General features: G+C 42.1%; 1 protein-coding gene across 1 annotated transcript in view; it reads left to right on the forward strand.

Moving 5' to 3' along the window:
* The first annotated feature begins 1,892 nt into the window (after window positions 1-1,892).
* NID2 (nidogen 2) overlaps window positions 1,893-25,223 on the forward strand; it is a 71,518-nt gene continuing 48,187 nt past the window's right edge. The window contains exons 1-3 of the mRNA XM_034433389.3: window positions 1,893-2,230; window positions 6,316-6,621; window positions 20,789-21,015. Of these exons, the coding sequence (XP_034289280.2) occupies window positions 2,030-2,230; window positions 6,316-6,621; window positions 20,789-21,015 (734 nt within the window). The 5' untranslated portion in view covers window positions 1,893-2,029. The remainder of the gene's footprint in view (window positions 2,231-6,315; window positions 6,622-20,788; window positions 21,016-25,223) is intronic.

A 25,223-nucleotide genomic window follows, 5' to 3' on the forward strand; every position in this document is an offset into this window, starting at 1 on the left:
TTCAACCAGCATGGATGACACATCCAGAAGATACCATATTTGGCAAAATCCTGCATGATGATAAATATCCCTACTCTCTCCAAGTGGGTTCCCTTCCTCTTCTACAATTTTTGATGTGCTTTTGCGTTTCTTAACAGCTATAAATATTTTTTTAAAATTTGTGCTTAAATGAATTTACCATGAACAAATGTTGGAATAGCCTTCAAAGTTCTCTCCAGCTTTATGCCAGTGGCAGAGGAACAGACGATGTAGCCCAACCTATTTGGAGAGGCCAGGCTGGGGATGTTTGAGCTAATTCTACTCAGTGTCAGAATATGAATTAAGCAATAGCCATGTATGTAGTGGCTTGCTAACACCTCACTGAAGTTTAAACCTGTCTCACAACGCTGGTAAAGTTCCTTAATGGTCCAAACTATCAATTATTAGAAATGTAGTAAACTAGTGTTGCACCTTATGATTTTTGATGAATGTATCTTGTCTTTTTATGTACACTGAGAGCATATGCACCAAAGACAAATTCCTTGTGTGTCCAATCACACTTGGCCAATAAAGAATTCTATTCTATTCTATTCTATTCTATTCTATTCTATTCTATTCTATTCTATTCTATTCTATTCTATTCTATTCTATTCATTTCTACCCTCTATTCCTATTCTATTCCATTTCTACCCTCTATTCCTATTCTATTCTATTCTATTCTATTCATTATATTATATTCTATTTCTACCCTCTATTCCTATTCTTATTCCTATTCTATTCTATTCTATTCTATTTCTACCCTCTATTCCTATTCCTATTCTATTTTATTCTATTCCATTTCTACCCTCTATTCCTATTCCTATTCTATTCTATTTCTACCCTCTATTCCTATTCCTATTCTATTCTATTTCTACCCTCTATTCCTATTCCTATTCTATTCTATTTTATTCTATTCCATTTCTACCCTCTATTCCTATTCTACTCTATTCTATTCTATTCCATTTCTACCCTCTATTCCTATTCTATTCTATTCTATTTCTACCCTCTATTCCTATTCCTATTCTATTCTATTTTATTCTATTCCATTTCTACCCTCTATTCCTATTCTACTCTATTCTATTCTATTCCATTTCTACCCTCTATTCCTATTCTATTTTATTCTATTCCATTTCTACCCTCTATTCCTATTCTATTCTATTCTATTCATTATATTCTATTCTATTTCTACCCTCTATTCCTATTCTTATTCCTATTCTATTCTATTTTATTCTATTCCATTTCTACCTTCTATTCTATTCTATTCTATTCTATTCTATTCTATTCTATTCTATTCTATTCTATTCTATTCTATTCTATTTCTACCCTCTATTCCTATTCCTATTCTATTCTATTCTATTTTATTCTATTCCATTTCTACCCCCTATTCCTATTCTATTCTATTCTATTCTATTCTATTCTATTCTATTCTATTCTAATATTTGAAACTAGTTAGTGAAGCATTGTTCTTTCGTAAGAAATGGAAATGCCACCTTTTGCACGGTTCACCATATCGGTCTGCAAAATCCGACTGACCATTAGGTCATTAGCAAAAGAGGTGCTTCCGGCCACCCAGTCGGTCGTTTTACGGATTTTTATTTTTTTTTGCAGCCCAGATCTGGTTGCCTATTTTTTTTGGTGCAAGGGGGCTCGACGCAATCTAGCCAATGAGAAGCGGCATTCAGGAGGCGCCACAACTGAACGGGACCCCCTTGAAGTGGTTGCCCAAACTCCGAGACTTCCAGAGGGCCTTCGGAAAGGCGCATAGCTGTGCCAGAGGAGCGCTTAACGAGATCCAGATGTTCGCGGGGAGCTGCTGGTTGGGAGGGATTGGTCATCGGCCGGGCGGAGGGCGACCAATGGGGAGGCGCGGGAAACGCCTCCGGCCCCGCCCAGGGCCAGTCCTGGGAACTCAGGGGTGGGATGCGGAGGCGGCTCCCGGGGCTGGGACTTGTGGTTCCCACTCTACGCCAGCCCGGGAGGAGCAAGTCCATCGCAAGGGCCAAGCACAAGCATGCTCGGGAGACCTCCGCTCCTCTCTCTGCTCTTGCTGCGGCTCTTGGGCTGGGGGGCTGCCTTGCCCCATTCTCAGCTCTTCCTCTTTGGGGGATCCCCAGGGGACCAGGAGCTGCCCGAAGGAGACGACGAGACCTCGGTGCCCGTGCCCTTGCCCAGCCCGCTGCTTTTCTACGAGACCCACTTCACTCAGCTCTACGTAAGTGCCAGGGCATGGTCAACTTCTGGCTCTTTCTCGTTTGCCCCCCGGAGGGATCTGGAGGATCAGGGCTGGTGGGGGTGGGTGGGTGGGTGGGGGGAGAAAAAAAAAAGAAAAATCAACCCCCTCCCCTTCCACAACAAATGTGCGATCCATGCAAGAGGGAGTGAAGGAGAGAACAATATACAATATACAAAAGTATGAAGGCTATTGCTTAACGCATTGTAAGCCGCCCTGAGTCTCCAGAGAAGGGCGGCATATAAATCAATTTTTTTTAAAAAAAAAAACAGCGTGTATTTAAGGCAAGACTTCTCTGCACAGCCTGAGCTGCGAGTCCCAAGAATTTCCTGGGTACTTAATAAGGCTCTGTTTTCCTTCGAAGATTTCTTTCCAGTCTGATGCTCGGTCAACTGACATCAATAGCTCTTCTTTTACCCTTGCCAAGTTCTTTCTAGGAGGCCCAAGGTGGTTGTCGAATTAGAGCTTCCCAAAGTTAGCAGCCTGGCCTTTCCGGGCTCCCTGGCTTTGAATTTTGGCGCACGTTGCCACATGATGGCAGATGTCTCGTGGCGGTTGGCTTCAGATGCCCGAGGGTTGGCAATATTTGCCAAAGGGATGGCTGGGTCTCTAAAGGAGCCTGGATAGCTCTGCAGACTAAGCACTGTAATTTAACACCAGCTGTCTGCAATTAAAGTAAGTTTGAATCTTGCCAGGCTCAAGGTTGACTCAGCCTTCCATCCTTTCTAAGGTAGATAAATTGAGGACCCAGTTTGTGGAGGCAATAAACTGACTTTGTATAAAATATACAAAAGTATGAAGGCTATTGCTTAACGCACTGTAAGCCGCCCTGAGTCTCCGGAGAAGGGCGGCATATAAATAAATAAATAAAAAAAAAAAGCCTTAGAACAAGCCTCTTTTTTAGCACAACCAGAATTATTAGCACCTACAATTTTTGCTACTTGCCTGGCACTTTGAAAAAAACACACAAACCCAGGCAAGGAACATAGTATAAGGCATTAAAACCCAGTTTCCTCTTATAGCAGTGTTTCTCAACCTTGGAAGCTTGAAGATGGGTGGACTTCAACTCCCAGAATCCCCCAGCCAGCAGCGCTGGCTGGGGGATTCTGGGAGTTGAAGTCCACCCATCTTCAAGCTTCCAAGGTTGAGAAACACTGCCTTATAGGATGAATATATTTCTGAAGTTCTCAAGCTTTCCTTTTGTGGTATATTGAGAAGGAAACATCTAGTAGCGCTTCAGGCTTAAAGTCAGATATGGTATTGTTAAGATATTGTTAAGATTTCGATGGCATAGAGCTCCAAAGATGGGAGGGGAAAAAAAGCAATAGATTAGAATTGAGTCAGGAAATCCAAGGAGGAATTATAGACTGCCCCAAAGCATCCCCTTGCTAAAATCCCACCCAGTTTCACCTGAAGTTACAACCATTTTTAACACAATCTTCTTTTGCTCCCTTTTACACCAGAACTTTACAACCTTTATCTAACCCTGAGTTGTTTTATACACTGTTTCTCATTGCTTCGGTTTTCATGTTGGGTGAAAAGTACAGGTAGTCCTCGACTTATGACCACAATTGAGCCCAACGTTTTTGTTGCTAAGCAAAACAGTAAAGTTAGTCGCATTCCATTTTATGCCCTTCTTTGCCTTTGCGATGCTGGCTGCTGGGGAATCCTGGGAGTTGAACTCCACACATCTTAAATTGTTGAGGTTGAGAAACACTGCATTATAAGGCAATGGGTTGTCATCAGGGAGATCCAAGTTCGAATCCCCTGTTAGCCACAGAAGCTCAGCACAGAAGGCCAGTCACTCTAATAATAATAAGAGGAGGAGGATGTTTGTTACATACGCTGCCTTGAGTTCCTGACAAAAGGTATATTATTTACCTAACAAATATATAAACAAACTGAAATTCAGGGGTGCTATTCAACAGGTTCTGGAGAACCGGTAGCGGAAATTTTGAGTAGTTCAGAGAACCGGCAAATACCACCTCTGGCTGGCCCCAGAGTGGGATGGTAATGGAGATTTTGCAATATCCTTCCCCTAGGAGTGGGGAGGGAATGGGGATTTTGCAGTATCCATCCCCTGCCACACTCGCCAAGCCACGACCACCACACCCACCAAGCCATGCCCACAGAACCGGTAGTAAAAAAAATTGAATTCCACCACTACTGAAGATGCCTTGAATAATGGCCCTGTTCACACAATATACCAAGACAATCACTTGGTTCCTACACTACGCTGAATCATAGATTATCACACTCATGTTAGCTTAATCTAGTATGTTGGGGGAGCCCAGCCTAAGATTTATTTATTTATTTTTATTTATTTTTGCGATTTATATGCCGCCATTCTCCCAAAGGACTCAAGGCGGCTTACAACAACAATCAATAATACAAATCACAAAATAACAAAATAAGTTAAAAACCCCTTAAAAACCATATTTAAAATTATTTCAGTTTGTGCAACCCCTAGTGTTTTTAGTGTTCACTTTAATAATTTTTACATATTCACAAAGTTCAGGTTTTCATAACTGCTGTCTTGGTAAAGTGTATCACACGGATGTCATTTCATCAATAGTTATAGTTAGCTGTAAAGAATTATTTGTTGTTTCAGCTATAACAGTAAATGAAAGGCTTCTCCTCTGCCTGTTTGACAGTTCTCATATTAAGGCTGTTTCGGATAAGAGCTGTGTAAATTGTGGCTAAGGCTTCAGGCTAGAAAGCAGGAAGCTGTGAGTTCTAATCCCTCCTTAGGAATGAGTGCTTTGGCCAATCACAAGGAGAGTGTGAGTTCTAGTACTGCCTTAGGCTTGAAAGCCAGTTGGGTGACCTTGGGCCAATCACAAGGAGGCTGTGTATTCTGGTCCCACCTTAGACATGAAAGCCAGCTGGGTGGCTTTGGGCCAATCCCTCTTTCTCAGCCCAACTCACCCCCACAGGATTGTTGTTATGAGGAAAATAGGAGGAGGAAGGAATATTAGATAAGTTTGCCATCTTGAGTTATTTATAAAAATAAAGATGGTGGGATTCAATTTTTTTATTACTAGTTCTGTGGGCGTGGCTTGGTGGGCGTGGCAGGGGAAGGATACTGTAAAATCTCCATTCCCATCCCACTCCAGGGGAAAGCTACTGCAAAATCCCCATTTCCTCCCAATCAGCTGGGACTCGGGAGGCAGAGAATAGATGGGGGCGGGGCCAGTCAGAAGTTTTACTACCGGTTCTCCGAACTACTCAAAATTTCTGCTACCGGTTCTCCAGAGCTGGTCAGAACCTGCTGAATACCACCTCTGACACAAACAAATGTTGCAGATGACTGCTGTGTTTTGTGAGAACTGTTGCAACTTCTTCTGGAGTGAGACAGTGATCCATTGAACCTCACTCTTGATCTTAGGTCAGGTTGGGAGTAATGGAGGTTATCATCCAGGATATCTGAGAATAACTGCCCTATGTGAAATGAAAAGATATCATGGAACAAAGCTAATATTCCCTTGTGGTTACAACCATGATGCTTGGGCACAATAAGTCGTCTTTCTGATAAAGTTCTCCTAATGGAGTCTTCTGAGAAAGCCCAGTTAGAACACAGCTGGATTAGAGAGTTGGAATAATCAGTCTTTCACTGTTCACTGTTTGATTTGAAAACGCTTAAGGCAGTGTTTCTCAAACTTGGAAGCTTGAAGATGGGTGGACTTCAACTCCCAGAATCCCCCAGCCAGCACTGCTGGCTGGGGGATTCTGGGAGTTGATGTCCACCCATCTTCAAGCTACCAAGGTTGAGAAACACTGGCTTAAGGGATACCCTTCCTGCAGTATTGTATTGAAGAGTTTTTAACATGGGATAACTTTCTTTAATGCAGGGGTCTCCAACCTTGGCAACTTGAAGACTTGTGGACTTCAACTCCCAGAGTTCCTCAGCCAGCTTTGCTGACTTCAACTCTGGGAGTTAAAGTCCACAGGTCTTCAAGTTGCCAAGGTTGGAGACCCCTGCTTTAATGGATTGAGCAAATCATTCATTTACCATTCAAAAGTGGACATGATTTATCTCGCTATACTTTCATTGACTGCTGTGACAGGTTGGAACCAATGGGATCATTTCAACTCAGGACTTCCCCAGAGAGACCCAATATGTGGACGATGACCTCCCTACAGATTTCCCTGCCATTGCTCCATTTCTCTCAGACATTGACACCAGCCATGGACGAGGTAAAATCTATTACCGGCTGGATGATTCCAGAGAAGTCCTGGAGCAGGCAGCTCAGTTTATCCAAGCAGGATTTCCCACAGCCACCAACTTTATCCCGCACCATACCTTCATTGTCACCTGGAAGGATGTAGGAGCCTATGAAGAGGTCACCCGCAGCTCTGCACCCTCCAAGCAGGTGAGTTAATGCTTTGTGACATCTTTCTTGTGATTTCTGTCCGTTCTGTCCATGCAGAACAGATATAATGCAGCCATTGGGCCAAGTTGTTAGGATGCTATGAAACCTTCAAAAAATGAGGGGAACTATCAGACATAGAAAGTTGATTGTTACAATTGTTATTTGGGAGGAGGTTAGAAGTTGATGTCACGTGGGACATTTGAACAAGAGCACTTGTGTCCTCATAAGATAGACTGTGGCAAAGGGGAAAGGGGACGGAGAGAACAAGGCTCCAGAATCGCTCTCCTCTCCCTCTGAAAGGCTGAGATAGAAATCGAGTGAGAAATTTGATGTCAATAGATGTCTTTGTCTTGTCAACAAGACTCTTGAATTTTGCTTGGAATGAGATAAGGACATTGTATGTATTATGTTAATAGGCTCTGCAAGTATGGGATTAAATCAGTGTTTTTCCACATCAGCAACTTTAAAATGTGTGGAATTTCCCGGCCAGGATGGGAACTCAGCATGCTGACCTGAGGAATTATGGGAGTTGAGATCCACATATCTTAAAGTTTGTTGAGGCAGAGAAACCCTATCAGAAAACAGCTGATAATCATTTTTTTACGAGGAAGGAAGGAAGCAAGGAAGGAAAGGAAGGAAAGAAAGAAGGAAGTTTGTAGTTCTTTTGAAGTTGCATAGATAATCCTGAAAATCTGAAATTCCGGATGAAACCATAGAAGCACAAAGAAATGTCCTGAATGGGATTTCAAAAGCTGTGAGCCCCATGATGTGACTTTTTAAAAAGAGCATGTATTATATATACTGAAAATCTCTGATTTAATTGCAGACATTTCTTCACAAAAAAAAAGTCTTCTAAAAAGCTTCCAGTGTTGGAGCATTTACAACTTCTGGAGGCAAGCTATTCCACTGGTTCATTGTTCTCACCCTTAGGAAATTTCTCTTTCGTTCTAGGTTGCTTCTCTCTTTGATTAGTTTCCATCCATTGTTTCTTGTCTTGCCTTCTGGTGCTTTGGAAAATAGGTTGACTCCCTCCTCTTTGTGGCAGCCCCTCAAATATGCTATCATGTCACCCCTAGTCCTTCTTTTTATCAAACTAGACATACCCAATTCCAGCAACCGTTCTTCATATGTTTTAGCCTCCATCCCCTAATCATCTTTGTTGCTCTTCTCTGCACTCTTTCTAGAGTCTCAGTAGAGTCAATAGAAGTAGGAAATGAAGATCCTGAAAAAGTGCTGTAAGGCAGCATTAAACTGGTTGGACAAATAATGTGATCTCAGTGTAAACCTATTTTAGAAGTTAAGGCTGATAAATGAAGATGTTGAGTGGCCTAGTCTAAGTATACCTTTGCACAAAAACAGATTTTCAGATTTTTCCATGTAGCGTGGAAAGAAGTGCTCATGCAGCAAAAGTTTGCATTTATAGAGTTTTCAAAATAAGAGGTCTATATTTTAGACCACTAAGCTTTGTGCGGCATTCTGGTGATGGCTCTCAAAGGAGGAGGGCCCAGGACTAAACAAGTTATGATAAAATATGGATTTGTTAAAATTAATTTAATCCCATGTTCGTAGATACATTCTCTCACTTTTAAGGATGACTTTCCTGTATGGCAGTCTTTTTTTGGTTCATGACCTTGAGGCATGCGTGCTTGTTTGAAAAGAATAGGACTGTTCTCACATTTTGCAGCCAGCAGAGACGACCCTTTGGTGGAGGAAGTGAAGATAATTTCCTATTTTTAAAACTTGCTGCCTTAAATGTTTTTAGTTGGGGATGGTGGGTGGATTGCTCTAAACAACAATGCAATTATATGTCAGCAGGGAATTGCCCATTTCATATTTTCCATAGCACATGGAAAAGAGACACTAATAACATTCCTATAATGGGACGGGTATGCATTTTGTTGTATTTTGTTTTCAACATGGACTCGCCCACATTAAAAAAGGGAGAAAGAAAATAAGACCAAGCCATTCCTATCCATGGAGGGCTGGCTTTGCTTTTAAAATGTGGAGAAACATCTGAAAAGGTTAGGGTTTTTTTTTTAAAAAAAAGATCTGTATTGGTTCCCATAGTTAGTACCGTAGGTATATGCAGTTCTTATGAATCTGCCTTTCAGCTTCTTATACCATGTCCCTCTGTAGCTTAAGGCTCGTTCTCATTCCTCTATATCAAGTGGATTGGGAAACGAACATGGTACCTGGAAAACACCCAAAGAGAAGAAATAAAAAAACAGTAAGTCTTGTAAATGATAAACTGATTCTGGTTCAGAGCCTACATTTAGGGCACCATCTCCCTGGGAAACTTGAGAAAATCCAAGGATGGAAACTTGGATATAAAGTTCTCCCTCCTTTGCAGAAGCTCCATCCCTGACTTGTGAACACACACCTATGTCCTTCCAGATGTTGTTGAAATACAGCTACCACCATTAGCCCTTAACCATTGTGGCTAGGGCTGTTGAGCATAGTGGTTCAGCCACATCTATGAGGCTCTAAGTTGTGCAATCAGGTTCATCATAGCTGCAAGAGAAGGTAGGGAATAATGGCTTATTGCTTCATCTTGCATGGAAATGGTCAGGTCATGCAGAGGGAAATGTGCAATGTCTTGAAGCTTGGAGTGATTTGGGAAGTAGACTGGATAAGTGATTTTGCCAGCAGGATTAGACCAACAAATGGAATCTTCTCTGTTGCTAACCTAACTTGAAATGGCTAGAATTGAACCTTGGGCCTTTTGCATTCAAATCCATGCTCTTTGCTGTCATCTACTGCTGTGGATTATCTCTGATCAAGCCCTGAGTTTAGGTCTTTTCAGTTTTTCAGTTTGAACATGGGATGTTTTGTGCCCTTTTTCCAGTTTCCAAAGAACTGACTGTCCTGGAAGGAGATTTTGAATTAATCACAATACAAACTGCTTCACACTTTATTTGGAGGTCCCAAACTGTTTTGGCTAAAGTTTGTTACAGCAATTTCACAAAAGGTGAAAAGGGGAGAATGCGTGTCTCCAAAAACATGGTGGATACATGCCAGGGATGCACGACTGATGTTGGCTTTTATTTATTTTATTTTATTTTTATACCACCCTTCTCCAGCAGGACTCAGGGCAGTGAACAGCCAAGATAAAACAGAGCATACAAAATTTTAAAAACAGTTTAAAAGGTAATTAAATAATTTCAGCCCACAATTTAAAACAACCCAGTTAAAACCAATTTCAAATTAAAACCGAAACGGATGGGATCAAGCCAGCCCGGCTAGATGAAATAAATGAGTTTTCAGGGCCCGACGAAAAGTCCGGAGGTCTGGTATCGTGCATATCTCTGGGGGTAGGTCGTTCCAGAGGGCGGGTGTCGCCACAGAGAAGGCTCTCCCCCTGGGAGTCGCCAGCCGACATTGTCTGGCGGACGGCACCCTGAGGAGGCCCTCTCTGTGCGAGCGTACTGGCCGGTGGGAGGCTATTGGTGGCAGAAGGCGGTCTCGTAGATACCCCGGCCCTAAGCCATGGAGCGCTTTAAAGGTGGTCACCAACACCTTGAAGCGCACCCGGAAGACCACCAGGAGCAGTGCAGCTCGCACAGGAAAGGTGTCACATGGGAGCGCCCCGTCGCTCCCATAATCCCCCGCGCGGCCACATTCTGGACCAGCTGGAGCCTCCAGGTGCACCCCAAGGGGAGCCCCATGTAGAGAGCATTGCAGTAGTCCAGGCGGGAAGTGACGAGTGCCTGAGTGACCATGTGTAGGGAGTCCCGATCCAGAAAGGGACGCAACTTGTGTATCAGGTGGACCTGATAAAAAGCCCCCCTGGCCAGGGCCGTCATATGCTCTTCTAAAAACAGATGTGCCTCCAGGAGGATGCCCAAGTTGCGAGCCCCCTCCGTGGGGGCCAACATTTTGTGCATAAATGTTCTGAATTGCTTGGAAACAAGCAACAGTGTTTCACGGCTTGAGAAAAAGGTGATGGTGAGGCTGTAGCATCTTTGCAAAAGACATTTTCTGATTCAGAAACCCATCCATCTGAGCCTCTGAGTATAGGATTCTCTAATGACTCCCTGTCCAGAAAAATAAACTCTGCACCTGCTTTCCCCAAAGGTGCTTTTTAAAAGAGGCAACTGAACTTTCTGGTTTTTCTTTGAAGACGTTTTGCTTCTTATCCAAGAAGCTTCCACAACCCTGAGTGGATGGTGGAGAATAGAAGGATTTATACTACTTGCAGACAGCTGGTCATTTACATTCTTTTAGTGAGTCCTTAAGGTCAACTGGAGGTTTATCTGTGTTCTCAGGGTCACCTGAGTGGTGCAAATCAGTGTGGAGCCTTCTTGGAACTGTTCAAAGGACTGTATTGTAGACTGGAGATAGATGATGTCGTATCCCTCCCCCTCTGTTAAGAGAAGGCTGTTCAATTTTGACATAGATGGCCTCTTTGACCCTCTTTCAAACCAGTGGTCCTCTCTGTCCATAATGTGGACTTTGTTGTCTTCAAAAGAGTGGCCTGTGTCTTTTAAATGCAGATGGACTGCTGAATCTGATCCTGATGTATTTGTTTTCCTATGTTGTGCCATGCGGTAATGAAGTGGTTGTTTTGTTTCCCCAAAGCTTCTTGGATGAGAAGCGAAACATCTTTAAAGAAAAATCAGGAAGTCCAGTTGCTTCTTGAAAAAGCACTTTTGGGACAAACATGGCCTGGATAACTGAGAATCTCCATAGACATTCTGCACCTGCTTAGGATCCTCTTCATTTTTATTTTTTTGTTTCTATATTCCAGTTTTAGATTTGGTGTTGAAAAGAGATGCCCTGGTAAAGGTTCAAGCCTCAGAAGCCCTGATGCTGTTCAAATGCTTATGTAGTTGCTGTAGAAACGTCAAGTTTGCATTCTCAGAGTGTGTTTGAAGTGGCTTTGAGACAAATTATGAATACAGAAGAAGGGAATAATCCCTGACAAGCAGCTTTGTTTGCTCACATCTTTCTCAACCCATTTCATCCTTCAAAGTCTAAGAAGAGGATACACAATCTGGGCCCTCTTCTTAGACTTAAGAAGTGTATCTTCAAACTCTGGTGAAAATGGTGTTAAGTAACTGCCGTGTCTTCTGTCTATTTCTTCTGTGACCTTGCAGTCATCGCTTCTTTACCTCTAGCAGAAAGAGAGCTTGGACTTTGGCTAGTAGAGCATGTAGAGAAAGAATGCTGAGTGGGTAAATATAAATGTTAGGTTAGAGTGCAGCTGGTGTGCGAAGCACAATCTTTACATTGGAGGTCTTTAAAGGGGGCTGGAAATAAAATTGGTCATTCATTCATTCATTCATTCATTCATTCATTCATTCACTAACTCATTCACTCATTCACTCATTCATTCATTCGATTTCTATAGTTATCCAACTCAACCAATTGACTGGCTCACAATTATAGGATAGTAAAATTTTACAACCATTTTAAAGAATTAAGACAATAAAAAATCCTCAAATAAATAAATACAAATGGTAGCTGTGATGATGTAATGCCACTATATGAGTCTGTGGTGCAATCAGACCGCTGCAGTCCAAAAAGAAAATACATAAATGATCCACGGAATGAATGCCAATCCATGAGGAAAGACTTTGGGATTTCTGAGCTTTTAAAACAATGATGGGGAAACAGTTTGTAGAGTTTTTTTGAAATGGGAGGATGTGTAAAGGAAAGCTTGTTTTCAACATTATGTTCGGCTCATTTTAGATCTGCTCTAATGGTTTTTATGTTTCCTATCTCAAATTGGCAGGAAAGTGGATTTTTGCAGTGCAATAGACAAAGGGTTTAAGGTTGCATGTGATCCTGGTACTATGGCCTGTCTCTCTGGTTTGGAAGAAGGAGAATTAACAATGATGCATGATAAGCATCTAAATGTAGGAAAAACGAAAGAGGAGATGCTTATTTTTAGCCCAATCTCAGGCCATCCATCGGAGCTGAAGAGTGAAAGATGGACAAAAATACTTCTTAAAAACTCTACTGTTAAAGAAGACATTTTGCTGCATATCAGTGATTTTTTCCCCCCAATGTGCATTGTTTTAAAAGAGGGTTAGACACATTCCTGGAGTTTATCAGTAGCTTCTGATCATGGTGGTTATATTTTAACTTCAAAGTTAAGCAGTAGTGGGATTCAAATCCCATCGCTACTGGTTTGCTTGTGGGTGTGCACAGAAGCTTCTGCACATGCGCAGAGATGTCCGGATGGGTGGGTGGAACCTCCTGCCACTGCCACTACCGGTTTGCCCGAACTGGGGTGAATCAGTAGCAACCCACCACTGAAGGTAGAGTCCTGTTGGTGGGTTCCCTTCAGTGGTGGGTTTCAAATTTTTTTACTACCGGTTCTGTGGGTGTGGCTTGGTGGGTGTGGCATGGCTTGGTGGTGTGGCTTGGTGGGCGTGGCAGGGGAAGGATAATGCAAAATCTCCTTTTCCACCCCACTCCAGGGGAAGGATACTGCAAAATCTCCATTTCCACCCCACTCCAGGGGAAGGATACTGCAAAATCCCCATTTCCTCCCGATCAGCTGGGACTCGGGAGGCAGAGAATAGATGGGGGCGGGGCCAGTCAGAATTTTTACTACCGGTTCTCTGAACTACTCAAAATTTCTGCTCCCGGTTCTCCAGAACTGGTCAGAACCTGCTGAAACCCACCTCTGGTTCCCTTGAATCTGGTTGGTATTAGCAGGAATGCAATTACGAACAAGAAATACTTTGGTCTGACCAACGTGAGGCTCTTTGTATGTTGAACCAAGTGGAGGAGTCACCAGAAGACACATTTGCAATAGAAGGTGCAGGAGGGGAATTACTAACCAGGTATATGTTTTCTAGCAGGGTACGGTGGCAAATTTTGGTCCCCCTTTTCCCCCCTCCTCCACAATATTGTTCCTCCAGAAGGAGTGGTAGAATGTGCCCCTTTTGTGTCACCCATTCTCAAAAGTCCTTTGAAAGTGGCTTTGTAAATCAGCATCGAACTGACCTTTGCTGTTGCCCTTTGACCCTTAAGCCCCTGGATCCTTTTATCTGTCAATTTTCCCCTTTAAAGCTCTCAGCGAGCTATTGGTTTCCTTGTGACCCTTGTTTGTTCTTTCACCCTCCATTTGTTTGCTAAGGGCACGATCCACCCACAGGGGGGGGGAGGGGAGGGGAGTTCTCTTCAGCAGTACTGTACACCAGAGTTACAGAGGAGCAGCTTCTGGCAGGATTCCTACGTGCTTTTCATTCTTGGCAAAAGAGATTTCTGCAGAGCTTCTCCAGCAGATCAGGCCCTGAATCGTGTCCTGCTTGGTCTTAGTGCCTTCGTGCCAAATTCCCTCCTTCCCCCTCCCTGCCTTATTTGCCCAGGTTTCTAACTCCCCGGTGTTTTTCCTTCCCAAATCTCTCCCTCCCAAACTCACCCAAATTAGCCCTGTTTACACAGCTCAGCAGTTCTGTATGTCTGCCTATGTGCCATTTGACAACAATCCCTCCTTTGTAACCCTGACAGGAATGATGAAGGCTTGCCATCTGAAAATGCTCAGAATCTGCGAAATGAGAGCCCCTCCCTGATCTCTGGTTAGCACTGAGAGCAAATGGCTGAGGCCCACAAACTTCTTTTCATGACTTTACAATATCTTGTTCCTGTTAGGGAAAAAAACCACCCCAGCATTAAAAGAACTCTAGCCCAGGGGCCTCCAACCTTGACAACTTTAAGACTTGTGGACTTCAACTCCCAGAATTCCTCAGCCAGCAAAGTTGGGAGTTGAAGTCCACAAGTCTTAAAGATGCCAAGGTTGGAGACCCCTGTTCTAGCCAATGCTTTTTTGAGAGAAGCCAACCCAACCCTCAGTGGTTGCGTACCTGCTTTGCATGAAGAAAATGCAGGGTTTGAGCCCCACATGTCCAAGAGCTGCACTGTAGAAGACTTTTTCTTAACAGTTTATGAGTTGCTTGGTTTGCTACATCATAGTCCTGTTCTGGAAGAATGAAAGGGGATGGAGCCTTTAGGTGAGCTTAACCTTGGTTCCAAAGTGCCATGGAAAATAGTTTTGAGTTAGGATGATGGGAACCTGAGCTGGCTCAAGATAGTTTTTGGCCCATGAAAAGTATCAGATGATTTATCTAGTTTGTCTTGGTTTTGTGCCCAAAAGCCAATTCACCCTTGGGGTGTGGGGTTGAGTTGAGATAGGGTTATACAACAGCATATCGATCTGAAACCTGAATTATTTTTGTTGGGGATTTTACCAGAAACTTACAGTAAAGAAAATGTATATTTGATAATTCACATAATAACTGCAGCTAGGATTGTATTTGCACAAAATTGGAAAAATGAAGAGATCCCTATGCATGAGAATGTGATTAGGAAAATATTAGAATGTACAGAAATGAATAGATTAACACTTGAAATTAAAGAGAAGGAACAATTTGATTATTATAACATATGGGAATTATTTTATCAATGGTTAGAGAATAAATATAAAAAGTAGAAAAAAGCAGAGGAGTGAAATAGAGAAAATGTTTTAATAAAGTTAAATAAGTTAAGAAGAGGACTGTTATAGCGTTAGGTATGGTATATATTACTATTAGCATTAAGTTAAGAATAGATAAAATAATAAATATGACTGTAAATTGTAACTGTTATTGTATAAAATATTTGCACAAAATATTTGTACCCAGACGACACACTGTTTAATGGAAGATGATGTTTGAATCAAAATTGGAAAAAAAAGAAAGAAGCTGAGCTGGCTCAAGATAGTTTTTGGCCCATGAAAAGTATCAGATGATTTGTCTAATTTGTCTTGATTTTGTGCCCAAAAGCCAATTCACCCTTGGGGTGTGGGGTTGAGTTGAGATAGGGTTAAACTATGCTTTAACTCTTAAGTAGGACACTGCACTGTACTTGAGGTGGTAAGATAAGGCGCAGACTAGCCTAGCCATATGGCACATATAAAGCTGTATTCAGTATCTCTGCCTGTTTCCTTCCACTCCATTCTCCTCCCAGCAGATGACAGGGGAGACATCTGTTTCCCTTGGCAGCCATGTCTCTAGGAAAATGCATCAGGCATTAAAGAGTCTTCTGAGATGATTCTTGCATTGTTTCCACTGCTAGGGCTGAAGTATACAGCAGGCTTTTGTACATGGGTCAAGAATTGGTTGGACAATGAGAAGTACTTCCTAGGATGTTGAGGTATGACCATTAGATAATCTGGAGCAAACTTCGCAACTTTAAGATGTGTGGACTTCAACTCCCAGAATTCCTCAGCAAGCATTGGGAGTTGAAGTCTACACATCTTAAAGCTACCAAGTTTGAAGAAAAACTGATCTGGAGGAATTCTTGAGCTGACAGGCAATGGGATGCCGAAACTGATTTAAACATATCTGAAGCTTGTTTAAACAGCCAAGGTGTCTCAGGAATTCTGGGAGTCTACAGGTTGTAAAAGAGCCACAATTGCCCACCCCTGCATTAGACAATCAATTTCTAAACTATAATATGGGAAAAATCTTATTACTGGTGTCCTTTTTATATATATAAGAGAGGCATTGTCTTCGGCTACAGACAGTATTGTGAAATGTGAATACAGTATGACTTTTGGGGGTTTCAGGCATGGTAATTTGCAAAGAAATGGTAATAATTTTTAGGTTGTGTCTCCTTTCCTGAATCCTTTCCTATGGGACAACTCTTATACAGTAATTCAAGAAAACTGAAGAACATCTGGTTGAGAAGAGAGACCTAGGGATTAGAAGATTTCTAAGATTTGAATGTAAAGGTTTTGAGCTTGAATATTGGACAAACTCAATTCTGTCATTAGAAGTATAGAGCAAATGGTTCCCAATACTCTGAATGTCAGTATGTTCTGACAATCTCTAGTTGCCATCATTGATGGTGGCAAGGCTTGGAAAGATTCTCACATAGTGTTCTGGAGATTAGAGGAATCAAATGGCTTTCCCTGGTTACTTAGAATCATAAAATCATAGGGCTGGAGGGGACCTTGGATGTCTTCTAATTCAAACCCCTGCTCAAGGCAGGAGAATTTATATCATCTCGGACAGATGATTGCCCAATATTTTCTTGGAAACCTCCAGCAATGGAGGGAGGCAAGACATCCCACTGATTAATTATTCTCACTGTTAGGAAATTTCTCCTTAATTCCAGGTTGGATCTCTCTTTAACAAGCTTTCACCCATTGCTTCTTGTCATACTCTCATGTGCTTTGGGGCAGGGGTCTCCAACCTTGGCAACTTTAAGACTTGTGGACTTCAACTCCCAGAGTTCCTCTTTGCTGGCTGAGGAACTCTGGGAGTTGAAGTCCACAAGTCTTAAAAGTTGCCATGGTTGGAGACCCCCTGCTTTGGGAAATAGGTTAACTCATTCTTCTCTATGACAGTCCTTCAAGTACTGGAAGATAACTATCATGTAAACCCAGTCCGCTTTGTTCGACTAGACACAACTAGTTTCCTTAACTGTTCATTGTACAATTTAGCCTCCAGATCTCTTATCATCTTTGTTACTCTTTCTACTCTTTCTAGAATCTCAGCAACCTTTTTGTATTATGGTGACCAGAATTGGAAACCGTATTCCAAGTGTGGCCTCACTAGTGCAATATAAAGTGGTACTATCTCTTCTCCTTAAGTTGATGCTATCCCTCTCTTGATAGAGCCTAGGACTCCATTGGCCTTTTTGGCAGCCACAGCACACTGCTGGCTCATACCTAAGTGGTTGTCCTCTAGAACATCTAGATCCCTCTTACATCTAGATTCTCTAGAACATCTAGATCTCTCTTTCCTGCTGCTGAGCGAATCTATACCTGTGCATTTGGTTTTGCCTGCCTAAGTGTAGGACCTTACTTTTCTCACCACTGAACTGCATTTTGATGGCTAGGTCCCTATGTTCAAGTCTGTCAAGATCCTTCTGAATCTTGAGTCTGTCTTCCAAAAGTGTTAGCAATTCCCTCCAGCTTTTTCCAGCTAGTGATGTCAAGCTGATTGGTCTGTCATTTCCTGGATAGTTTTTTATGCTTTAAAATTATGACTACTTGAGGCAAGTGAAAAATAGTTGTCACGGACAATGAAATACTAAAAATAATTTATATGACTGAAGTTGCTATAAAGCTCAGCATCTGCTCTTTCATGAACAGAAAGCTTTTTCTAAAAATGCTAGATTTTCAATGCTTAATTTGGGCTGTGTTCAGCCCTTGGATTAATAAGTCAAGAGATGCTATCTTTTTTTATTTATTTACTTAGCACTTATAAAGCAATGTTTTGAGAAGGGAACGAAAAAGATCTTGGCCAGAAGCTTCCTAATTTCATTAGGGATGTCCAATTTCTGTATTCTTGGGGGCCATCCAGGTCTCCAGATGTATATTTTTAAATGCAACCTGGCTTGCTTGCATTGGGTCAGGGATGTTAGAAGGTCCACAATCCCAAGGGATGCTGACCTACAATGCCCAGATTCCTCACCAAGTTGTTAGGGGAGATCAGGAGTTATGCAGTTATTCTGTAACGTATAAGATACTATTGGATAAAGGTCTCCATGGCTGTTCAGATAAGATGTAGCAGGTAGGTACATACGTTGAAAAATTTCACCTGTTCTGTGGTTCCTTATAAAGCTCTTCACATGTTCATAGTATTGTTTAGTGGTTCTTGTTTAGTGCTTCTCTTCATTTAGGAACTAGCTCAGGGGTGAAATGCTACCGGTTCGCACCGGTTTGAGTGAACCGGTAGGGATGGCGGTGGGTGGTTCAGTGAACCAGTAGCGGCCGCAGCATGAGGCTCCGCCCACCTGTCCAGACGTCATTACTTCCTGGTTTTAACCAGGAAGTATCCTGTTTTTGAAAATTGCATATGACGCGTGCATACTTCCGAACTGGTAGGGAAGGTAAGTATTATTTATTTATTTGTTTGTTTTAATTTGTATACTGCCCTTCTCCAGCAGGACTCAGGGTGGTGAACAGCCAGAATAAAACAGAACATACAAAATTTAAAAACAGTTTAAAAATAATTAGTAGTAGATTAGAAGTAGATTTCACCTTTGAACTAGCTGATAACCCGGCATTGCCTGGGTATTTATTTATCCCAATGCTGTATCAGACAGGAAGAGCAACTTCACCCTTAGCCCTGATTTTAGTGAGAATTAAATTAGTTAAAAATGTTTTCCCTGTGCCCCCAGAAGTGTCAAGTAAAATAATACCACCTTGTTGTTTTGCTAGCTGATCCATGATCATTTGGTATGCTTTTTTCTGATCTTGATTTAGAATTGGCTTCTTGTCCGCGATATATACACTAAGCTGTTCGATGTTGTATCTTCTCTTCTAATTCTTCTCTTCTATGTAATCTGTGTGAAATACGTCATGTTGGTCTTGTAGTAGTGCAGGCAGGCCGGCCGAGTTGCAGTAATGTTTTATTGATCATGGCCATACATTTGTCCTCAAGAATAATCGAAACCTTGTTGAAAATGTCTGGACCAAACATAATTTCTAATCTTGGATTTTCCCCCTTACCAGAGGGAGCACCCTTATGGAGTACTGTGAAGCTGGTACCATGGCAACTCCACTGTGCTGTACAGTAGAAGCCATTTTAAGGCAGTACAGTAGAAGTCATTTTAAGGCACAACAGGCTGTATCTTAACAGAACACCCCCCTCCACCAAGGGGTGTTAAGGGTGTCTTACCCCCACAGTATTTGTTTCCATCTATCTATATATAGATGGCTGTGTGTGTATGTGTGTATGTTCCAGCATAACTCTGGAATGCCTTGAGCAATTTCAACCAAACTTGGTAAACAGATGACTTACTCCCTGGAAACAAATACTGTGGGGGTAAGACACCCCCAAGGGGGTAAGATAGATATATATATATATATATATATATATATATATATATATATATATATATGACATGGCTCAATGGTAAGGCCCATGGTTACACAGGCAAAGCCTGAGATTTAGCTTCTCCTCATTCAGTCACAGAATCCTGTCCACCTGAGGATTTGAGTTGTGAATTTTATGCTGCAAATATGAGTAAAGTCTTCTCCCTTTTTTGGTTATCAAGCTTTGCAGCTTTCACTTCTGTTTTTGGCCTGGATGAAAACTCTTCCTGAAATCGAAATCTCTCTTCTGATTCCCAAGTGGGTGATTACGAAAAAGAGGAAAATATTTTTCCCTTGTAGCTGGAAAAAAGAAACGTACTAAAGGCCAGGAAGATAAAACAGGAGGACAGAAAGATAAATTATGGCAAGGCAACTTTATAAGGGCTTGAGATCTGGGTGGAAAACAAGTGGAAGAGAAATCTCCTTCATGATTAATTATAGAGATCTTACTTCTTAATTAATTTTTTTTTTAAATGAATGATTGTATTTATTTTCAATACATTCAGCATTTATAGTATCTTCTCTTAATCCGGTGTATAGTGTGCAAGCTGGAAACACTTGAAACTGTAGACCCGCTGCATCTAGAGGACATATTAGTTTAATGAGTTGTGCAAACCCAGAAAATTGAACTAAATGATAAGTGTAGGAGTGACGTCAGTAGCTCATATTAGCTTTCCCAGGGACAAACAGAATGCAAGGGAAAAAACCCGTAATACAGAATTGCAGATAAAAAAAGAGGGAATGGGTTAATTTCTTAATTAAAATGGGGGCAGAGAGCAGAGTTATTAAAATGTTTTGAAGAACAAGAGTTCAAAGAACTGAATGAACTTCCCTCCACATAAATCTTTACAATGGCCCTGTGAAGTGAGGTAGTATAATTTCCCTTGTATTGCAGATGCAAGATATGCAGGATTCTAGGAGTAAGGTCATGGAGCGAGTTGATGAGAAAAGGAAGATCTGAATTCGATGTTTGCTTGTAACCACAAAATTACATCTTGCTCCCTTAATGATGTTTGTACTCTTGTCTATGGAGATTCTCAGTCATCCAGGTCGGTGTTGTTTGAGAGGTGCTTTTTCAAAAGGCAACTGGACTTCCTTTGTTTTTCCTTGAAGACATTTCGCTTCCCATCCAAGAAGCTGCTAATTCTACTTCAGTCCGAATTGAAGAAGCTTCTTGGGTGAGAAGTGAAACATCTTCGAGGAAAAACAAAGTCCAGGTGCCTTTGGAAAAAACACCTTTGGGACATGTTGTCCTCTTGGACTAACCCAGGTTTAATTTACCTATCACTCTTCTTTAGGGATGTCAGAATTTGATCCCCTCATTTTCTTTTTTTTTATGCCTTGCAGCGTAACACCTTCCAGGCTGTCTTAGCCTACAATGATGTAGATGCCTATGCTCTTTTCCTCTATCCTGAAGATGGGCTCCAGTTCTTTGGAACACGTCCCAAGGAATCTTATAATGTCCACTTGGAGCTCCCAGCTCGAGTTGGCTTCAGCAGAGGGGATTACCAACGGAGGGAAGGACCTTACCTCAGCATCACCAGCAGTGAACAATCTGTCAAAAACCTCTATCAGTAAGTAACTGCTATGAGACTTTCCATTTGAGTATTGTTTGTGTCAGTCCTACAAAGTAGACCTGATTAAGGCGCCATAGCAGGGGTGGGTTCTAAATTTTTTTTACTACCGGTTCTGTGGGCGTGGTTTATTTTGTGGGCGTGGCTTGATGATCATGTGACAATTATTTAGGATTTAACAGAGGTACTGGTCTACCAGGCTTTTAACTGCTTGCAGAGCTGTATCGATCTACTCATTTGTTTTTGCAGGCACTGATCTGCTCATGTATTTTTGCAGGCACTGATCTACTCATGTATTTTTGCAGGCACCAGTCTACTCATTTGTTTTCTTTTAACACTGATCAGCTGTAGGGCGGCCCTTTGAAGCCCTGTGGCAAGAGTTTAAACAGTTTTTTTCCCTCTAGCCATCAGCTGGGACTCAGGAGGCAGCAATAGATTGGGGGTGGGGCCAAATAAAAGGTAAGAATAACGTGGGGGGTGGGGGGGCGCGGGGGGGGCAGGTGACATCATATCGTCACCGCTACTGGCTCGGGAGAACCGGGCTGAACCGGGAGGAACCCACCACTGCTCCACAGGGTCCATTAGAATTCTGTTGAGATAGGCTCTAGTAAAAGGATCTTGCAAATCTGACTACGTTTCCCCCCCCTCCCCCGCTCCCTTATACCCTAAGGCAGGGGTGTCAAACTCGCATCATTACAGCAGCGTCATGTGATGTATCATGACTTTTCCGCCCTTCACCAAATCAGGCATGGACATGACCAGTGTGTGATATATCTGGTCTGCGGCCCGCCTTAGGACAGCCCTACCCTAAGGAGTCAGGAGAATGCCCATCTCTTTCTCCTATTCTCTCTCCACCTCCCACCTTAACATGTGCATCTTCTGCACCTGCTGTTCTTCTAACAGCTTCTGGTTGCCTTCTCTGAAGTCATCTCCATGGCTTCTGTTGGAAGAAATGTCCATCTGGGTTCAGTTCCAAGTGGGGAGAAAGACACTGGAAACATGGAAGCTGCTTGGAAAGATGGTTTAATGGTGGAGTGGACAGGACCACATGGCTTGAGATCCTGGGCAAAAAAGCACATGGGTGAGAGAGAGAGAGATACCCTCTCTTGGGCCCTGCCTTAGAGTTTCCTGTTCCTGTGAAAGAAATGTATCCCATTGGCTGTCAGACTCCTAAGGGGCGGGAGTATTAGCTACCTTTGTACGCTGTCTATGTCCCAGGCTTGGTTGAGTCGTGCTGGGTGATGTAATCTTCCCATGTGCCATGTGGTGAGATGGGTAGAGGACTAATCCTATCATGTCCTGAAGGCCATGTCTTAATCCCATAACCCTGGAGTTGAAGGGGGGGGGATGGAGAGCTGCAGGAAGTTGCTTTGTCTTTAAAAGCATGATTCTCCTTTTCTCATCCAAGGAAATATGATATTCTGCCTTTTTAATATTTCCCAGAATATTTCATTCTTCTAGGAGGGGAATGGGTGCTAACTTCCTACACTTCTATAATCTGCCACTTAGGGATATATTGATATCATTAAAGATTTGGATAGTGAAAGGAAACAAGATTGGAGAGAAAACATTTAGCTCAATCTTGATCTGAAAGGTTCTGGGCGGGGGGAAATGGAGCAAAACTCTCTTCTTTGGCTGAAACCCAGGAGTAGTTTGTGGTGTGTAAAAAGGCCTCTGCCTCCTTACAGTGGAAGTAAATGAGCTGCTCCTTGCACAGTGTTCCTGATGGCTGAGGCTAAGTGAGAAGAGAGCTGCCTGAAACGATTTGAATCCCACTTTGGGATTGCTTTTAATAATAAAGTGGGCTGTAGATTTCATAAACAAACATCTAAATAAAACAGGAAGCCTGGATGTCCAGCTGCACTTTGCTCCCTTTTATTGACTTTTATCCAATATTTATGTGCTGGTGCACTAGTGGTGTCTACATGGTATGGCGTGAATGTGCAGCGTGAAAACAAGATGGCAGTCACAGCAGCGTGATCAGTCCTTGTCCTTTTTATTCATGTGCTGATATTGTATGCCCATATAAGAAGGTGAGTTGTGCTGCTACAAAGGCATTTTTTTTGACACCTGCCAATTACTCTCATTTCTAACAGTGTGAGAAATACATCTCATGCCTCTTACAACAGACTAGCATTTTCTCTGGTATCTTTCCTTTCTTTTCTTTTGCCAACAATAGTATTTTTTTTAGATGGGATGCATTCAGTTCTTCAATTTGAGGATGTTGTGCCACCTTAAACTTGATTTATTTATTTGCTTGTTTTTTTTTTTAGATTTAAATTTTGCCTTTTGTTCAGGAGATAATGGCAGTGTGCATAACGCTCCCTACTCCTATTTCTCCCTATAACCTGTGAGTGGATTGAGGTGTGAGTGTGTGACTGGCTCAAAGTCATCCAGTGAGCTTCAGTGGCTGAGAGTGGACTAAAAATTGAATCTCGGCTGCCAGCCTAACATCTTAATCACTACACCAGTTCAGTGGTAGTGGCTAGAGGGGGTATTTAGCCAGTTCGTACTGGTTTGGGCAAACCGGTAGTGGCGACCTGTGGGTGGGGTAGTGTCCCTGCCCCTGCCCCCTCCCACCGCCTACCTGTCCACCCGCTCAGGTGCAATCCCATCCTTTTTTTTTTTTATTTGATTTTTATTATAACATATAGTGATACATTCGGTACATTTTCGGTTCATTGGTGCAATTATATACATATATACATCTACAGGCATTATTACTTGTCTTTTATTTGATATTGTTTCTTAAAGCTAGATTTGATTTCAAAACACTTAAAGATAATAGTGCTCAACTCTCTAAGACTAAATATAATACTATTCATATAGATTTTGTTAATTAATTAATATTTAATCTCTATTTCCTTCTTTATTTCTTTTCCCCATCCATTCGTACCACATGTCCCACACGCTATAAAATTCCGAATCTTCTCTGCCATTAATTTCTGAAGTCAATTTGTTCATTTCGACGCACTCCAATATTTTTCCAATAACATGTTCTTGAGGTGGTATTTGTTTTTCTTTCCAATACTGGGCAAAGGAAATTCTAGCGGCTGTCAGAATATGTATAATTAAATACTTTTTCTTTTTTGCATATTCAGTTTTCAAAATTCCCAGGAAAAAGGCTTTTGGTTTGAAATCAAAATTTTCTTTTATTATTTCTCTAATCCACATCCATATCATCCTCCAGAATTTTTGTGCTTGATTACATGTCCACCAGCAATGATAGAAAGTACCCTGCTGATGGTCACATTTCCAACATTTAGGGCTCGAATTGGGGTAGATCTTCGCTATCCTAGCTGGGGCCATATGCCATCTATAAAACAGCTTGTATTGGTTTTCCTTGTAAGCCGTCGCCTTTGTCATTTTAAGATTATTATTCCATATTGAATCCCATTCGTTCAGATTTATATTCTGTCCTATATTTTTGGCCCAAGCTAACATCGGTTCTTTAACTACTTCCTCTGCCATATCGTACTCCAGTAAGTAATTATATAATTTAGCTAGAATTTTGTCAGTGCAATCCCATCCTATATCGCTGTGTTTTTGATGCCACACCAGTGGTGGGTTTCAAATTTTTTTACTACTGGTTCTGTGGGTGTGGCTTAGTGGGCATGGTGTGGTTTGGTGGGCATGGCTTGGTGGCGTGGCAGGTGAAGGATACTGCAAAATCCCCATTTCCTCCCGATCATCTGGGACTCAAGAGGCAGAGAATAGTTGGGGGAGGTGCCAGCCAGAGGTGGTATTTACCAGTTCTCCAAACTACTCAAAATTTCTGCTACTGGTTCTCCAGAACTGGTCAGAATCTGCTGAAATCCACCTCTGTGCCACACACATGCGTGGATGTCGCACGTGAGCGAATTGCCGTGTTGTTTGACGTTGCATGCATATGCGGATGGTGTGTGCACGAGCGAAGCGAGCACCCACATTTCCAGTGCTGGGCGAACTGGTTGCTACAGTATGTGAAGTCCACCTCTGGTAGTGGCTAACTATATATGAAGGTAAACCTGTCCTAAGAAACACTCTGCCATTTGCAGTGCACTGCCATTGGAATGTTTCAGTACATTTTTGATTCATGGAGAGTAAACATGAGCCCAACTGTGTTCAATATGTAACACCCGTGGTTTAATCATCGGTTATGAATCCTAGAATCCTCTGTCTCATTCCTCTATTTTTATTTACTCTAGATGTTTATATACTGTGTCCTC

This window comes from Pantherophis guttatus, chromosome 1 (assembly GCF_059756535.1).
Source record: "Pantherophis guttatus breed Tessera chromosome 1, ASM5975653v1, whole genome shotgun sequence".
Classification (NCBI taxonomy): domain Eukaryota; kingdom Metazoa; phylum Chordata; class Lepidosauria; order Squamata; family Colubridae; genus Pantherophis; species Pantherophis guttatus.